The sequence below is a fragment of the Helicoverpa armigera genome, chromosome 24 (genome assembly GCF_030705265.1).
Source record: "Helicoverpa armigera isolate CAAS_96S chromosome 24, ASM3070526v1, whole genome shotgun sequence".
Taxonomy (NCBI): Eukaryota; Metazoa; Arthropoda; class Insecta; order Lepidoptera; family Noctuidae; genus Helicoverpa; species Helicoverpa armigera.
Window position 1 is genome coordinate 7,053,205 of NC_087143.1, and position 16,248 is coordinate 7,069,452.

The 16,248-nt window shown below is 36.3% G+C and overlaps 1 protein-coding gene across 1 annotated transcript in view; it reads left to right on the forward strand.

The window, feature by feature from the left end:
• LOC110371176 (cell adhesion molecule Dscam1) overlaps positions 1-11,260 on the forward strand; it is an 82,277-nt gene extending 71,017 nt beyond the window's left edge. The window contains exons 17-31 of the mRNA XM_064040999.1: positions 802-884; positions 1,229-1,363; positions 1,672-1,824; positions 2,251-2,380; positions 2,724-2,884; positions 3,349-3,528; positions 4,066-4,266; positions 4,741-4,941; positions 5,560-5,720; positions 6,175-6,349; positions 6,839-6,956; positions 7,267-7,442; positions 10,525-10,635; positions 10,928-11,005; positions 11,155-11,260. Of these exons, the coding sequence (XP_063897069.1) occupies positions 802-884; positions 1,229-1,363; positions 1,672-1,824; positions 2,251-2,380; positions 2,724-2,884; positions 3,349-3,528; positions 4,066-4,266; positions 4,741-4,941; positions 5,560-5,720; positions 6,175-6,349; positions 6,839-6,956; positions 7,267-7,442; positions 10,525-10,635; positions 10,928-11,005; positions 11,155-11,183 (2,092 nt within the window). The 3' untranslated portion in view covers positions 11,184-11,260. The remainder of the gene's footprint in view (positions 1-801; positions 885-1,228; positions 1,364-1,671; positions 1,825-2,250; positions 2,381-2,723; positions 2,885-3,348; positions 3,529-4,065; positions 4,267-4,740; positions 4,942-5,559; positions 5,721-6,174; positions 6,350-6,838; positions 6,957-7,266; positions 7,443-10,524; positions 10,636-10,927; positions 11,006-11,154) is intronic.
• The last annotated feature ends 4,988 nt before the right edge of the window (positions 11,261-16,248 follow it).

The following is a 16,248-nucleotide window of genomic DNA, read 5'->3' on the forward strand; positions in this document are numbered from 1 at the left end:
ACTATACAGCAATAATATAGCTAGTAATTCATCTATCACTATCAATCCGATTTCTTTCAATTTCTTGACTGCATCAAAAAAATCTGCGATGTGTTTCTTCAAATCATCGTCTTCCTGCATACGGGTCAATACCAGTCTCTTCAACAGCGATGCTTTTCTAGCCGGACCACTCGATTGGTACATCGACTTGAGTTTATCCCATATAGCTTTGGAACTTTCTAGACCATCCAATGCGGCCAATTCGCTTGGACTTACCGCTAACAATATGTCGGCTTCTGCCTTTTTATCCAATTTCGACCATTCTGCATATTTGGGATCACTTATCGGCGGTTTGGGCGACGATCCCGAAACAAAATCCCATAAATCATTCTTGATTAGTATGGCACGCATGTGAATTTTCCATGTATCGTAATTATCGCCAGTGAGACGATCAATTTTTATAGTAGCCATGGCGAAGTTTTTTCAACTTCTCGAAGCCTCGAACAATTTTATTGTTTTTCAAATAACTGCATTGTGCATTTATATTACGAGTTTTTCACTCACTGACTACGTGACTCTATCTGGGCCCATAACCTGAAGGGTATGGCCAAAGAAAACAGCTATTGGGATTATCTTATTTTATTCTTGAGAGAGCACACAACACAATTTACACAATGACAAAACGTCCGTCATGCTAGATAACCTCACAGAGAACGTTTACATAATCCAACCAAAAGATGGCGCTGCTCGCGTCCTTCGCATTTCGTAACATTTTGTTTCACATTATAGTACCTATCTGACCTTTCGTCATCAATATTCCAGGTATGCTGTATCAGTCTCGGCGTTTACCAATGCCGGTTCTGGACCATTCTCACTACCAGTATTCCAAGACACTAGAGAAGGAGGTAAGGGAAATTCGATATTATCTGCCATATAATAAGGTTTACTTTAATTGCACATACCAAAATGCTTTGATAGAAAATGCTTTAATATCAAAATGTTCAAATACTCGTACTATAAATCTGAATAGTTTTTATGTTTGCTTACTTGAACATGCCAATCTTAGGATTTGAAAAAATATTTCAGTTTTAGATGGCCTATATACCTACTACTACTTTTTTTCCGAGAGCGTGGACTACCCACGAGATGTGGGTAAAACCACGGACGATAGCGAGAGCTATAATTAACAAAAGAATATAATTATACTAAAAGATGCCTGGATGATAAACAAACTTCTTGTAACTTTCAGCTCCCGAACAAGCTCCATCATCAGTAGAATGTACGGCAGTGTCATCGACGTCACTCAGGATTGGATGGCAGCCCATAGGCATGCCTGGACAAGGCAACTCACTAGTAGGATACACTGTGCTTTTCGCTACTGATGGTAAGGCATTTTGAATCTTATATGTATGATGGTATGGTTGAAATTAGAAGAATATTTTTTAGAAAGTCAAAATTTGGGTTCAAAAAACTGGTGTAGGGTAAAACTTAGGTGTAGCCGCACTTTCGGCTTTAAGCGTAAATACTGAGGCAGAATCATAAATTAAAAATCAAGCTAAATGAGATACCAGCCCTCCTATATACTAAGATTTTGAACAGTTATATTGTCCTTATTCTAGCCCCATAATGAAAAATCCAACAGTACCTAGTAGATCAGTAAAAAAATAATCTTATACTTAAAGTAAATTTCAGAAGCGGCCTGGCAGAACCAGACGTCGTTACACACGGAGCTATACTTACAAAGTCTGCTGAAATACACCAACTATACTGTGAAAGTGGCTGGATTCTCCAACTTTGGGGCCGGGCCTTATTCTTATCCTATTGTTTGTGCTACTTTGCAAGATGGTAAGTTGCTCATTTTATATAATGTCTTCTTACTACACTGTTTCTTATTGTATGGAGTCAGCTCAAAATTTTTTACTCTTTCATTCGTTATACCAGCCTTCACTCTTTCTTAAGCATATTATCTGTCACACAGTCCATTCATCTTTCCTTTGATCTTCCTCTCTATCTCCATACATCCACATTCAAACTTAACACATAATTTTTATCTGTGGCTTCTGTTTCATCCCCTCTTATAACATGCCCACCATGATAACCGCTTGCTTCTTATCTTTTCTGGAGCTGGTCCTACTTTCAGACTCACTTTAGTATAATAATTCCTTGTTGTTTTTATTTAACTATACAATAAAAATCTCAGCTATTGCTTACAGTCTCACAAAATACAATCAATAATTATTCCAATCTTATTCGACTATTGTCTGCTTCCAGTGCCGGGTCCCCCAGCAGACATCAAAGTTCTGGTGCTGTCATCATCATCACTCCTCATCAGTTGGAAGAAACCACTGCATCCAAATGGAGAACTCTTGCACTACACCGTTTATGTTAAACCGACGTCCAGGTCAGCATACATTGCTCTTTGGAACAGAATTTTTGATTGTAAAGATTTTTATTGGTGCGCAAGATTTTTTTTCGCTGTCGACGTTTCGTTAAAGTTATCATCTGCTTAGTCTTTTCCCAACTATGTATATTGGGGTCGACTTCCAGTCTAACCGGATGCTGCTAAGTAGCAGTTTTGTTACAAGGAGCGACTACCTATCTAACATCTTCAACCCGAGCAATCCGAGATTCCTTTCTAAGAGTTGGGAGTTGGGACTGCCGACGTTCAAATGATAGCCGGAACCCACCAGTTTATCGTACCTTCCAAAACTTGGAATCTCAATAACCTCTAATACGTACCACAGCAACGGGCCGGCACAGACGCTCCGAATAGAAGCGGGGCGCAGCACAGCGGAGGTGACGGAGCTCTCGGCCGGCAGGACTTACGAGGCGTGGGTCACGGCCAGTACTGCTGCCGGAGAGGGTGGCGCTACTAGACGAGTTTCACATACTCCTACTCATAGAGGTGAGTTTTGGGATTGGATTGTTGCGTGCTTAAAAACTTTGAAAGAGAGATAGTAGCCGGCGCCGGTCTACCAGCAAAGTCGGCACTGGTCTATTTTATATTTTGGTCTACTTATAGCAACCAAATTGAAGCAACCTAAAGCAAATATGGCCAAATATTCTATCGGGACTATTGAATAAAAAAACGATATACATTTTTTTTGCTTTGTAATGCCTGAGGTTATACTGCCGTCTAGCAGTTCAGGCTCTCATAATTCTTATTATTGCACCTGAAAGAGCGAAGGGATGTGCTTTGTAATTACATCGAGACTTATTTCTAAATCTAGATACAGAACAGAAACTAGATCTAGACATTGAATTCTTTACAGTTCGTCAAATCATACATATTTACTGATCATTCATCTTCTTCTTCTTTACTGTAATGACATTCATCCAATTCTCTAATCTCATCATCTATTCTTCCAGTGGTAGCAGGAGTAGCCTCCCTCGGAGGCACAGTATCAGTAGGAGTCGGCAGTTCTCTACTCCTCGTGTGTCAATGTGTGGGCTCCCCACCGCCTCGCACCGTGTGGTACCACAAGCACAATATCATCACACATCATCCGAGGTTCACAAGGAACCATGATGATAGTCTGCTTATTAATAGTAAGTGGTTTTATAAATGTTGCGAGCCTTGTGGTGACTTGGTATGGTATTTGTGATGTAAGCTACAGTGCTGAACCAGTGAGATAGGGCTTGTTTTAAGGACTAATCCGAAAGTATTGGATTATACAATTTCTGAAAATGTTCAATAGAATGCAGAGAATACTAAAATACCAACTATTTCCTGCGAAAACACTTCCCTATGTAATAAGTAAGCGCAGAAATCATACATAGATATATTTTTGCTAAAAGAGTTAGATACATAATTGTATGTCAGATTCTATCAATGACGAAATAATGATGTGAAGACGTACCTTTTGATGTCTCTGAACAATTGATGTCAGGAAATAGTGGTCACCACAACCAAGTTTTTTTTACAAATAATAAGAAAATATATTCGAGAGTTCCTCTTAAAACTACCTCTATAAGTACATACTTACTGTTACTGTTACAGCCTTTTTATCGTCCCACTGCTGGGCACAGGCCTCCTCTCACACGGAGAAGGACATACTTATACATATAATATTCTTCTCTCCACAGACATAGACCAATCCCTAAGCGGCAACTACACGTGCCTTGCCAAGAATCTGTACGGTTCAGACTCAGTGGAGTACACCGTCATAGTGCTACCCCTCCCTGAAGCGCCGATACTCCGCGCCACGCCTTATAAGGACTCTATACTGGTGGAGTGGGAACAGCCTTATTATTCTGTTAATAATAGGAGTGGGAGTCAGAAGATTAGTAAGTAACTTTTGGGTAGTCTCACCGCATTCTTTTGAAACCTGCTCTATCTACATACTCCATATAAAATATCTACCTAGCCTTTTACCAACAACGTTATCGTCAGCTTCTAGTTTCATAGGTTGCAGTCGAGTACCAGTATTTGGCTGAGGTACAGGGTGCGACTGCTTATCTGACCTTCTCAATCCAGTTACCTGGACAACCTCTTGGTTGGTTGGACAACCAGTCTTTGTCAGATTTCTAGTGTCTAACTTCATGTAAAGACTGCCAAAAATGTTCAAATGGACTGGGACTCACCAATTTAACGTGCCTTACGTAACTTATCATGACGGTCACCCAAATCCAATCTTCAGGTGTCTGCTCCTTTTTTAGGCATATGCGGCATAAGGTTCATGTAATATTTTCCCATCTTGATCATGTAGACCCCATCTTTATCTTACCACCTATTTTTAACTTCACAAATAAACATTTCAGGTTACAGCCTAACATGGAAAGAAGCCAACAGTCCATGGAGAGAGGCATGGCCGTCGAACAAGCTGCCCAACTTATCAGGGGTACAGAAACATGTCCTAACAGGTCTCAAGTGTGGGACCAAGTATTCTCTGCGGATCACTGCTACTAACAAAGTTGGGACTTCACAGCCTGCTTATTTGGATGTCAGTACTTTGGGTGGAGGTTAGTTCCTTTGTATTTTTAAATAGTCTGGTAGATAGCACTGAAAATTATGGACCTGCATATTTATATCATTCTACTCTATATTATTTACAGTTCCATTTCAACCTAAAGTCATCAATTCCTTTTGTGGGCCGTAGTCTTGAACTAATTATGTACTTATGTAAAGACGAGATTTCTGTCGAACGAATGTATCGTCTAGTCTACCCGTTATAGCAAATCTAACTTTGTCTTCTTGTCTGTAAATACTTTTTCTCAATTTGTTAGAGTTCAGCAGTGTGATTCTATGTATAAGACTTCACTCTAAACTTCGCATCTGAATCCGCCGTGAGTTACTACACTAGCGCTACTCTTTCGAGCGTGTTTGCGAGTTGAACTAAATTAAACTCGGGATTTTGACAGATAAAGTATGAGATGACTTTTAGAATGTCTTGAACCGAATGTGAAGTGAGACTGAATAGCGAAGTGAAATGCGAAGTGAAATGTGAAGTGAAATGCGAGTTGTTGTCTGAATTTTATAGAATCGACGTACAGATTATTTATGAAGGCTTTGCTGCGCGTATCTTTTGATGCCCTCGCGTTTCCCTGGGGTACATACATTAATCTACTATTTACTTCCAGTACCAATCCCACCATCAACAAACGAGTGGCTTTGGAGTAACGCGTCACATATCTACGTGCAGCTCGCAGGCTGGGAGCACGGCGGCTGTGCGCTCAGAGTACTGGACGTGGAGTATAAGCAGCTTGGTGCTAGAGCTTGGATTAGGGCTCATAATAATATGGTGAGAATTGAAATGTGTAAAGTATTCAAGTATATTCTGTAAAGCAACCAACAACACCCCCAAATAACACCCACAAAGAAGATACATTTGCACACACATTTGAACTATAATCTTTTAAAACCGTCGATGGTCGGCTTCCAGTCTGACCTAATGTAGATTGCGACTGCCTGTCTAACCTGGAGGTTAGACAGCAGGAGGTTGCCCGGGTGACGGGTGTTGTGGACAACACCCGTCACCCGGGCAACACGGTACTACTTAGTAAGACTGGTGGATCCGTAACGACTGCCAAAGATGTTCAAAAGGCAGTAAGAACCTTAAGGTGACTTCCATGGAGGAACTCGTTATGGCATAGATTCATTTAATTATCGCACTGATCACTTATGATCAATCGATTCGCGTGGCTGTAACTTAAAAGAGTACCAGTATACACTCAATAAATCTCTTCCTCTTACAGCCATACTCAGACCTATCATCCTGGAGCCTCTCATCTCTCTACCAGTCGAAGATCCCGACGTACGCGATATCAGACCTCGCTCCCGGCACGTGGTACCAACTGCGAGTCACCGCTACCAATGAGGCGGGCAGTGTTACTACCACTTATAGTTACGCTACTAAGAACGAGGATGGGAGTAAGTGGCAAGATTTGTATAGCTCTCTTAGTATTTTTTTGTTTGACAAATTGCGACGTCAAAAAATACAATTTTAGGATAAAATACCAAGGACTAGCTGTTCCCCACGGTTCCACCTGTGTTCCCAGAGAACTATGTACTTCTTGGGCCCAAATAAAAAGTAGCCTATATCCCTTTTTGGTTTCACAATTCAACGAAATTGGTAGTGGAAAAGGTGAAATTGTTCTTCGTGGTTTCACCTGTGTTCCAAGGGAGCTTCTTCCCGCACTCGGTAAAAATAACTTATGTCCTTTCTCAGGCTCTACTGTCAGTGCACCATTTTTTTTAAGTTCAATTCAGTACCTAAGTAAGGCATATAGGTAGACATTTTTTTTTTTTTAATTGTTCTTCTACATATTTACTTAACTTCAGCCAACACATAAAATAAATCTATTTTTTCTTTTCGTCTTTCTATCATTCTATAACTTGTTTATGTATGTTTATTTCCAGGTGAAGTGGGACCCCCGTCAGAGCTATTTGACTTGAACATGTTGGTGATAATCTGCAGCTCAATCCTCCTCACTATCTGCCTGCTCAGCTGTATTTACATACTAGTCAAGAGGCAGAGGTACTTGTATTTATATTAGTCTTCTTCTTACTATTAATAATGTAGGGTACAATATTGTTCAAAAAACTATGCTTTATTTAATTTTCTTCTGGTTTTAACTCTATTAATAACTTACTGCGTATTGAAAGGCCATATTTTCAGCGTTGCAAAACTTGGTCCTTCTTTCCCAAAGCAGAAAAAAATTGCTTTAACGGCAAAAAAATCTATAGGTTGTTATAATTTCAACACTATTTTTCGCCCAAACTGACTTCCAACCATATTATTTACATTAGTATAAATCTAAAATTAATAATCACCTTTTCAATTTCAGAGCCGGCAACCTAACAGAATACAGGGATTCAATAACCATAGACAACAAATCCGAGAGTGGCAACTTAACAGCCAACACTTCACATACCAACTTAGCCAACGTTAAAGAAAACGCTATGAATGCACAAAACAGGATCTACAGTGCACCCATACATATGAGGAATAATAGTAAACATGGTAAGTTTTATAATTCACTAGCCGATGTCGCGAACTTCGTATCTTTTAAACCTTTCCTGGACCTCTACAAAAATTTTAAAATATAAAAAAAGCAAATCGGATTAGCCATTCTTGAGTTTTAGTCAGAATAACGAAAACCAATTCACGTTTATATATAAGATAACAATTATTAATTAACAGCAAAAATGAAAAAAGTTTTAGGCCCGAGTTAACGAACAACGTTTAAGTCTGAAAGTATTCTGAAAACAACCATTCACCTACTTTGAAGGCCATGTATTCACTGGGAAACAATGTTTCAGATACACAGTTTCTGAAACATCACGTAGATGTTTACAGCAACAATGTTTCGGAAACTCTGCCGTCCACATCTTCCACAGAAACAAAATTATATGTTTCAGAAACACGTAGATATTGTTTCTGAAACAGTGTTTATAAACAATTGTTTCTCAGTGAATACATGGTTTATTCATTGTAAGCAATTGTTTTAATAAGGGCGCTTTCAACTTACGCGTTTCTTGGCGGCCGGCAGCGGCCGGTCGGCTACCGTGCTTTTTGTATGAAAAAAAGACGATCGTCCGTACGCCGTACGTCTAACGCACCGCTTCGGCACCGCAGTCGGCCGTCAAGAAACGCATAAGTTGAAAGCGCCCTAAAAGTTAATTTTATGTTGTCGGTAAACTTGGGCCTTATTCACGTATAATATGACACATGTTCAATACCTAGTAAAATTTTCTACCTTTGATTAGTACTAGCCCATTTAATTGGGTTGAAGAGGTCATAGTAGTCGCTCCATATAAAGCACTGGTTAGACTGCAATCCGATCAAAATATAGCTGGGAAAATACTAAACATGATGCATACCTACAGCTATGAATCACCAATAATTAAGTGCATATTATTTATTATAATTTACTTGACAGTATATTTATGACGTCAAAATTAATTGGTCACACCTTCTTACATCGGTAAATTCCTACTAAATTGATGTCGTCATGATTATGTATTAGTTAAATCATTCAATGCTTAGGTACTTAGTTACTAATATTATAAAATGTTAAAGTAACTTGGTGTGTTGCTTTTTCATATAAAACGATGAATGGTATAAACATTTATTTGAAGCAGTTTCCCGTGGTAACATTCGCATCCCGGGGTAGTTGTTACCCCGGGACGGACTCATGCTCTAACAAAATATAGCCTATGTTGCTCTAGAAGAGTGTAGCTTTCTTACAGTGAAAGAATTTTACAAATCGTTGTAGTAGTTCCGTAGCCTTCAGGGTACAAATAAACAACATGTTTCCTCTATATTTTATTAGTATAGTTTAGAATAGATTAAGCTCAAAATTAGTGTCACTAACTCAAAACTTTAATGGCCTTACTACAAAAACTTTAACCCCTGTTTTACACTTGTCTAAAAAAATTTTGGCTGCAAAATGAACCATATGTCAACGTCATAATTTGTCATTTTTTTAGACAAGGCATAAACTGACGTTTAAAAGTTTTTGTGGTAAGACGGTAAGTACCTACAATCAAATAAGTAAATCATATCAGTCAATAATATTATAATGCTCAATCCTTCTCCGTGTGCGAGGAGGCCTGTGCCCAGCAGTGGGACAATAAAAAAGCTGTAACAACATTAATCAAATAAGTAGGTACCAACAAAAACCTATTCAGGAAATCTTAGCTAATTACCAAGTAAAATAAATGGTTCATTAAACGACTCGATATGACGTCATCAAATTATACACGAGTACAGTTAATAAAGGATAAATTATAACAACTATTCAATTAATTAATTTTGATAATGGATGACGTAGAACCGGATGTGTATGGTCGTATGTTACAGGTAATGTTTTGTTGCTAGGCAACTTAATCATACAGTTTTTGTGACCTTAAAAACCCTCAAGTTTGAGATTTTATGGCCAGTTTCACTGGTTACTGATAAAATCTCTAATAGACTGTCTTGTCTGACATCTATCTAGGCACTTATCTGACAGATAAACTATAACTTTTGATTTTAATGATCTCGGATAGCATTATCTGGTAGATATTATTAATTAATAAGCCATACCAAGCCATATTCTATGACTAGTTTATCTGTCATAACGCACCTTTTAAATTGCTTATTATGTTACCAATCTAAATTATATCTAAAGACAGATACATAAAGTCCATATTAAAACAAAAAAATATTTTTATCGAATGAACAAACTTGCTACGTGATATCCCACGCATATAAAATACCTTGAAAATAGCCTTACTTAATTGTAATAAAGGAAAAAGAGATAAAGACCAATTAAACATTACCTACTTATTAAAGAGTTGAACATGAATTTATTGTCGTTAAGGAAAACTAATTTAAGATAAAAACAATCAATTAATAGGTTTTTAGTAGGTAGTATTTTATGATCCAGAAATAAATCATCTATATTTATATAATACCTTATTAAAATGTCAGATTTCAAGGAATTTTATAGCGAGATGTAGGCAGGTTTTGTTTCCATGGTGATGATAATTGTAACATATGTATGTAATAATGAATTATTATTCAATTCTTGTTACTCTATCGCAATATGTAGGTAAGAGAATGGTTCTGTATAACAATAATATTGTCCAGGTCAGTTTTCGATTATGGAAGCAGTTCTCTAAGGAGGCTAGTTAGCTGCACAGAACATATTATATTGCACGGACATATTATCCACAAGTGCACAAGCATTTACGCAGACACAAGTGCACTCACTATTCTTTCATTCTCATAACCCGATGGGACGGCAATCCGACACGACCGGAGAGAGACCACAAGCAAGACCTTCATTAATGTGCTCTTCGATGCACGGGTGTATCAATCACTAACTTCCACACTCCGGGCTGCCGCACAAAGTGATTTCGACCCGAGATCCCATGCACAGCAATCGCGCTATTTGATTAAATATTATTAGACCAACCGTAACGAGACAGTAGATAATAATCACGATTGTACAACACCTCAAGTGTTTGTAAATTTAATACATAAATATGGCATATGGAACGCTGGTGAAAAATTAACCTTATTGCATATAATATTACCCTTACACATTTTTTTTCAGAGCTGTACGAGATAAGTCCATATGCACAGTTTGCAGTGGGCTTCAGAACGTTTGGTCACGTTGAGAACCAAGACCTGCCGAGTCGGCATACTAAACATAGATACGATACAGGTACTTGAATACATTCTCTAGTAAGTAGTAATTTTATGTATCCCTTTTTAGTCACTGAAACTTAAAAAGGTGTGTAGTACATTTTTAAAGTTTTATATACCTAACAACTAACTATAATAACTTTTTTGTGGAAAAGCATTAAATAAACGTGGGTATCACCCTGCTGTGGGTAGGATAATAATCCGAATAAATTCAGTCCAGTTACAAGTAATTGTGATATTATTTTTACATACAAGTATGTAAATTCCCAACCTATACCGAATTGCTAGATTAGCATTGTTTTTTTTTTCAGAAACCAGTTTCCAAGTGTGTTCAGAATCTGAGGACAGCGATAGCATATCAAAGTCTACTCTAAAAAGTGTTCCAAGAAGTAAGTAGTTTCAAAATATCTATATAAAAATATTAGAATATATAATATAATTGCAATAATTTTGGAATATACCAGAAAATTTTAAATAATTTTGTTGGAATAATTAGTTAACCAATTAAATGCAAGAATTTTATTTTTTCATTTTTCAGAAGTCTGCAGAACCCCTCACCATAGGTAACTAAATAAGGAAGAACTTTCTTTTTAACGAAAAACTCGTCTCAAAGGACCAGATTTCAAGGACTACAAAAACGTCATTACTCAACAACAAAAGAAAAAAGCAACTCATGAACACTGCCAAAAAACATATGGTCTTACTACAAAAACTTAAACATGTGTCAAACACTTGTCTAAAAAAAAGTGTGGCTGCAAAATGGTCCTTATTTCAATGTCATAATCTGTTTTTTTTTAGACAAGTCTTAAACTGACGTTTAAAAGTTTATGTGGTAAGACGGTTAGTGTCAAAAGTTAAGTTAAATAATATAAAGGGCTATATTTTTCCATTTGGGTATCGCTTCAGTACTCATCTTATAAGATATTATGTTAAGTCACCTTTAAATCAACTGGGCCGATTTTAATGATACATGTCTCAGAATCAGCGCTGGGCCCCGATTCTCCTAATTTTACTTAAGCGTCATACGATTCACGTTCGACTCGATTCGACTGAGATCCGATCCCGACTCGATTACGATTGAAGCGTATGTAGCATTCCGCTATTTTTTCTTTGAAATAAACGTTTTTATCCTTTTCTGTCATTCAATAATGAATCATTTTATCTGCAAATGATTTACGATTGAAAAATGATTGTACAGCAAACTACCGTATGGACCAAAATCACCAAAATAGCAGACCAATCGCACACCAATCAAATGTCAATCGAATACGATTGGTCTTTTATTAGTAGCAGAATGCCCGATATGGTTAAAACTGCTATTGCGATCAATTGCGATTCGATTTCTACTCGATTTTGACATTATTGACTTAGGAGAATCGGGCCCCTGGTACTCCAGCTTTCATATAAGAAAATCCCTATCCAAATCGGTTGATTCGTTTAGGAGCTATAGTGCCAAAAACAGACACTCGAAAAAGACTTCTTTGATTTCTAGGTAAATTGTGTAGAATAAGACTTTGAAGGTACTATTTTCTCTTATTTATTCTACCTACCTATTTACTATAGGTACTTTACATTTTGCACTCAATACTATATGAGTTAAGTATAATAATTTAAGTTATGAGGTAACCAACGAATCATGTGATTTTTGCAAACGTGCCACAAGACCATGCATCTACAGGAGTACGTGAACGCATTTTGATATTGTATATACCTTTAGCGAATCACCAGATTCTTACCGTCAACCACTTCAGTGCAACTGTGGTTTCACACCTTTCGGATTTCCCGCTTGGCAATGCTATATTCGTACTGACTGAGTTGTGTATACGAAAATAAACAATTGAAAACTACCAGGGGCCTGATTCTGCTATGTTAATAATGTCAAAATTGAATAGAAATGGATCGGAATGGCAGTTTTAACCTTGGCGGGCATTCTGCTACTAATACAACCTCCCTTCTCAGAGACATTTAATGGTTACTTTAGCCATTCCTTAGTGAAGGATTTGTATGACATTCCGTCACTAAGGAGTGACTTAAGTAATCATTAAATGTCTCTGAGTTGGGAGGTAAGACCAATTATATTCCAATGACATTCGATTGGTCTGCCATTTGGTCTATACGGTAGTTTGCTCTACAATCAGTATTATGCCAGACAGCTAGTGCCTGACTCGTTTATCTCCTTCAAGAATAACCTTTGTACCTAACTACGGGTCTAGACGTCATTTATGTAACAGTCATACATACCCACTTGACTGTTAGCCGCACCTTTAATATTACCAAAGTTAAAGCAAGTTACGTCAGAACGAATTCGTCATTGTCATATTCAAAAGTTTTGGGAAAACCCCTGCTTCTAAATTACTGCTATATATATTTATTTTTAACTAAGTAGGAGTCATTGCGGTGAATCAAATTAAAGGTGTATCTTAAAGTGAGACTCATATAACTTCCTGGAAGATTTAAGTAAATGAGTCGTTACCTAAAATATATTATGATATATTTCGGAACGGTATAATCCCTTATCCCGTTTAGTTAATAACAATTCCAAAAAAGGCATTTCTAATGGCTTTGTAATTTCCCAAGCAGTGACATACTGCATTACATAGTGACAAATACATACACGTATACAAGTATATTTCAAAATATTATTAATAGTGACCAAAACGAATGTTTTACCCCCTATTTCTGCAAACTAAAAAGTTGACATAGTTTTTAAACAAAATCTTGATTACAATCAAAGTTTTCAGTCGCTCTGGTACCTGCTAAATACCTGATCTTTGTAATGTGCGTACTACCATTCATCTTCATACTGATTTATGAGCTCAAACATAAGTACTATCGGCCTACTGAAAGTTTGTAGTGTGCGGTTTCTCGTATTGTGGTTTTGTTGGACAAAACTCATTGTTATTGATACAAACATGTTGTGTTTCCTATATCTCGGGATGACGTGAATAGAGTATACTATTGTACCTACTTTCGTCATTATCATTTTTACTTCTTTGTCAAATGCCTTAGGCCTTAGGCCTTAGGGCCGATTTTTCAACTGCCAGATAACTTTTATCAGAAGAATATGTTTGATGTTTCGACAGCTTTTGAATTGAAAATATGTCGTTATATTTATTACTTAGATAGAAGTTAACTGATAATAGAAAAAAATGTTTTTAAGTTTTTTGTTTGCACGAACGCCCTAACTAATCTCAGCAACTACTGGACCGATTTGAAAAAATATAAAGTCAAGCTATCATGTTATTTATTATATGTACCTACCTAGATCAGTTTTAAATCCATCCTTAAAATATTTATTTTGAGCAGTTAAAAGAAAAGAAACGAGTAAATTAACTTGTTTTTTATAAAAAACAATAGAATGAAAACTGACGTATCTGTTGCGTCACATTAATTAATAACAAGTTAAATAAAAGCTTGTAAAATCTATTCTTTCAATAGCAGGATGCTATAGTAGTGAGGTTCTGCCAAATTCGTAAGTACCTATGTTATTATTTTGTCTTTTCAATACGTTTTTGTTAATTTTTCCTATGACGTAGTAATATGGTTACAATAACAATTTGATAAAAATGTGTTAAAATATTTTACCAACTTACCAAAAAGGACGACCGCAGAACACCCGCATGTTGTCGCGCTACTTAGGTGATTTTATGTTATGACATCTCTGCTAGTCATTTTGTTCCGATATGCAACGAGAGAAAAATGACCAAAACCTAAAATGACAGATCAGTATGGATACGCCAGCGGGGCACGGGATTTTCTTTATAAATTAATAACTACGTAATACAACGTATAACCTATATTTAATAATTACATAGTTTACATGTTGTTATAGAATTATGAATGAAATACCTATTTCAACCACTGAGAATGAATCACACTACATAGTGTTAGGTACGTAGCAAATGTATGAATTGGATTTGACGACTAAATACACTTTTACAACGATTGTCTATCAATGCTTTTAATATAATGAAAAGGAATATTTTTTTGTTTGTTTGTGTTAAAGGCTCCGAAACTATTGAACCGATTTGAAAATACTTTCATTGTTGGAAAGGTACACTCTTCCCGATTCCCGAGTTACGTAGGCTGTATTTTATCCCTTTACGGTCAGTCGCCGTCAGACTGGAAGCCGACCCCAACATAGTTGGGAAAAGGCTCGGAAGATGATGGTCAGTCGTTTCCCATGGCTCGCGGGTGAAGCCACGGGAAATCGGCTAGTCATAATGTATGTACTTATATCCATACATATTATATAGATATCATTTCCCTCAAAATTACAATAAATTTTACCAAAAATAATTTTATTTGTAATTTTGCGGTTACGGAATACTTGTTGAGTTTCCCAATATATATAATATTGTCCCAATATACATATGTAGTTTATTTGTTAAATTCAATTTAACTAAAGTTATTGTTTTAAATATTTAATTTTAGGTAGTTACCTAAATGCTAATTGTTTGAATTTTTCCTACCCATTAAAAACCTAAAATGTGCCAAAAAAATGTATTGAATTTATTCCTTGAATTGTGTTATCATCAAGTAAGCATTTTAAATAGTATTAAAAAAACACAGTTGAATTTTTTTGCTATAACATAAGAAAAGTTAATCAATCTACAGGCTTATTAATTTCAAAAAACATAATGATAGTTCCCTGATAATGTTACAATTACGATACAAATCATGGATTTTTGAAATAATAACTGTTACCTATTATCAAGTTTCTAAAATTGACAGAACATAAGGAAAAGTTTTTAAACAGAATTCCTTCATTCATGTCCAAATAAATCATCTGAATTGAATTGTAAAAATAAAAAAAAAAAACTTTTAACCAGACAAAATCTACGAGACACGATTGTTTTGTATCTTCATTCGCCAGCCAATATCGATAAAATAGCTTCTAGTTTAGTTTAGCTTAAAACGAATACATAGTTTACAACGAGCCATTTTGCTTATAAACTTTGGGTAATGTAAATAACGACTGGATTTTGTAGAAAATGTCTGATAGATTTTGTCTGGATTTTTTGCACACAAATACAAATGTGCTGTATTTAAGCTTTAGAATTTACTATCGACCTAAATGCTTGGAAAAATGAAATCTATGCGATTGTGTGCCAATAAGGACTTGGATTTTGTATAAGGGCGATAATGGTACCTAAATAAGCTAGAACAATATAAAATATAAAGGCTTTTTTACTTCTTAGTAAAAGTACAGTACACAAACAAATAAACGATGACCCAAATATCTTTAAAGAAATATGGAGACTAATCTAATCTATCGCTTTTAAAAATATCCAAGTTCGAAACTCTGTAAATAATTGTCTATGGTATGAATAAAAAACTGTATCTAGTCATGTATTTTAATATTTACGAATGTTCGCTTAAGAAGTGACTACAATTACAATTGACTACAATTACCTTAATACTAAATGTATTAAGGTAGGTAATGAATGTACGCTTTGAATTTTTGAATGATGCCGACTGCAACTGCCAACCGCACATGCAGTGACTGTCGGCCGCAGCTGCACTACTGTATGTATTTACATGAAACCGTTTATCAGCCGATTTCATGCAGTCGGCAGCTAGCATTGAAAACGCTCCTTCAATGACAATGATGTATTTACACTATGCGGTT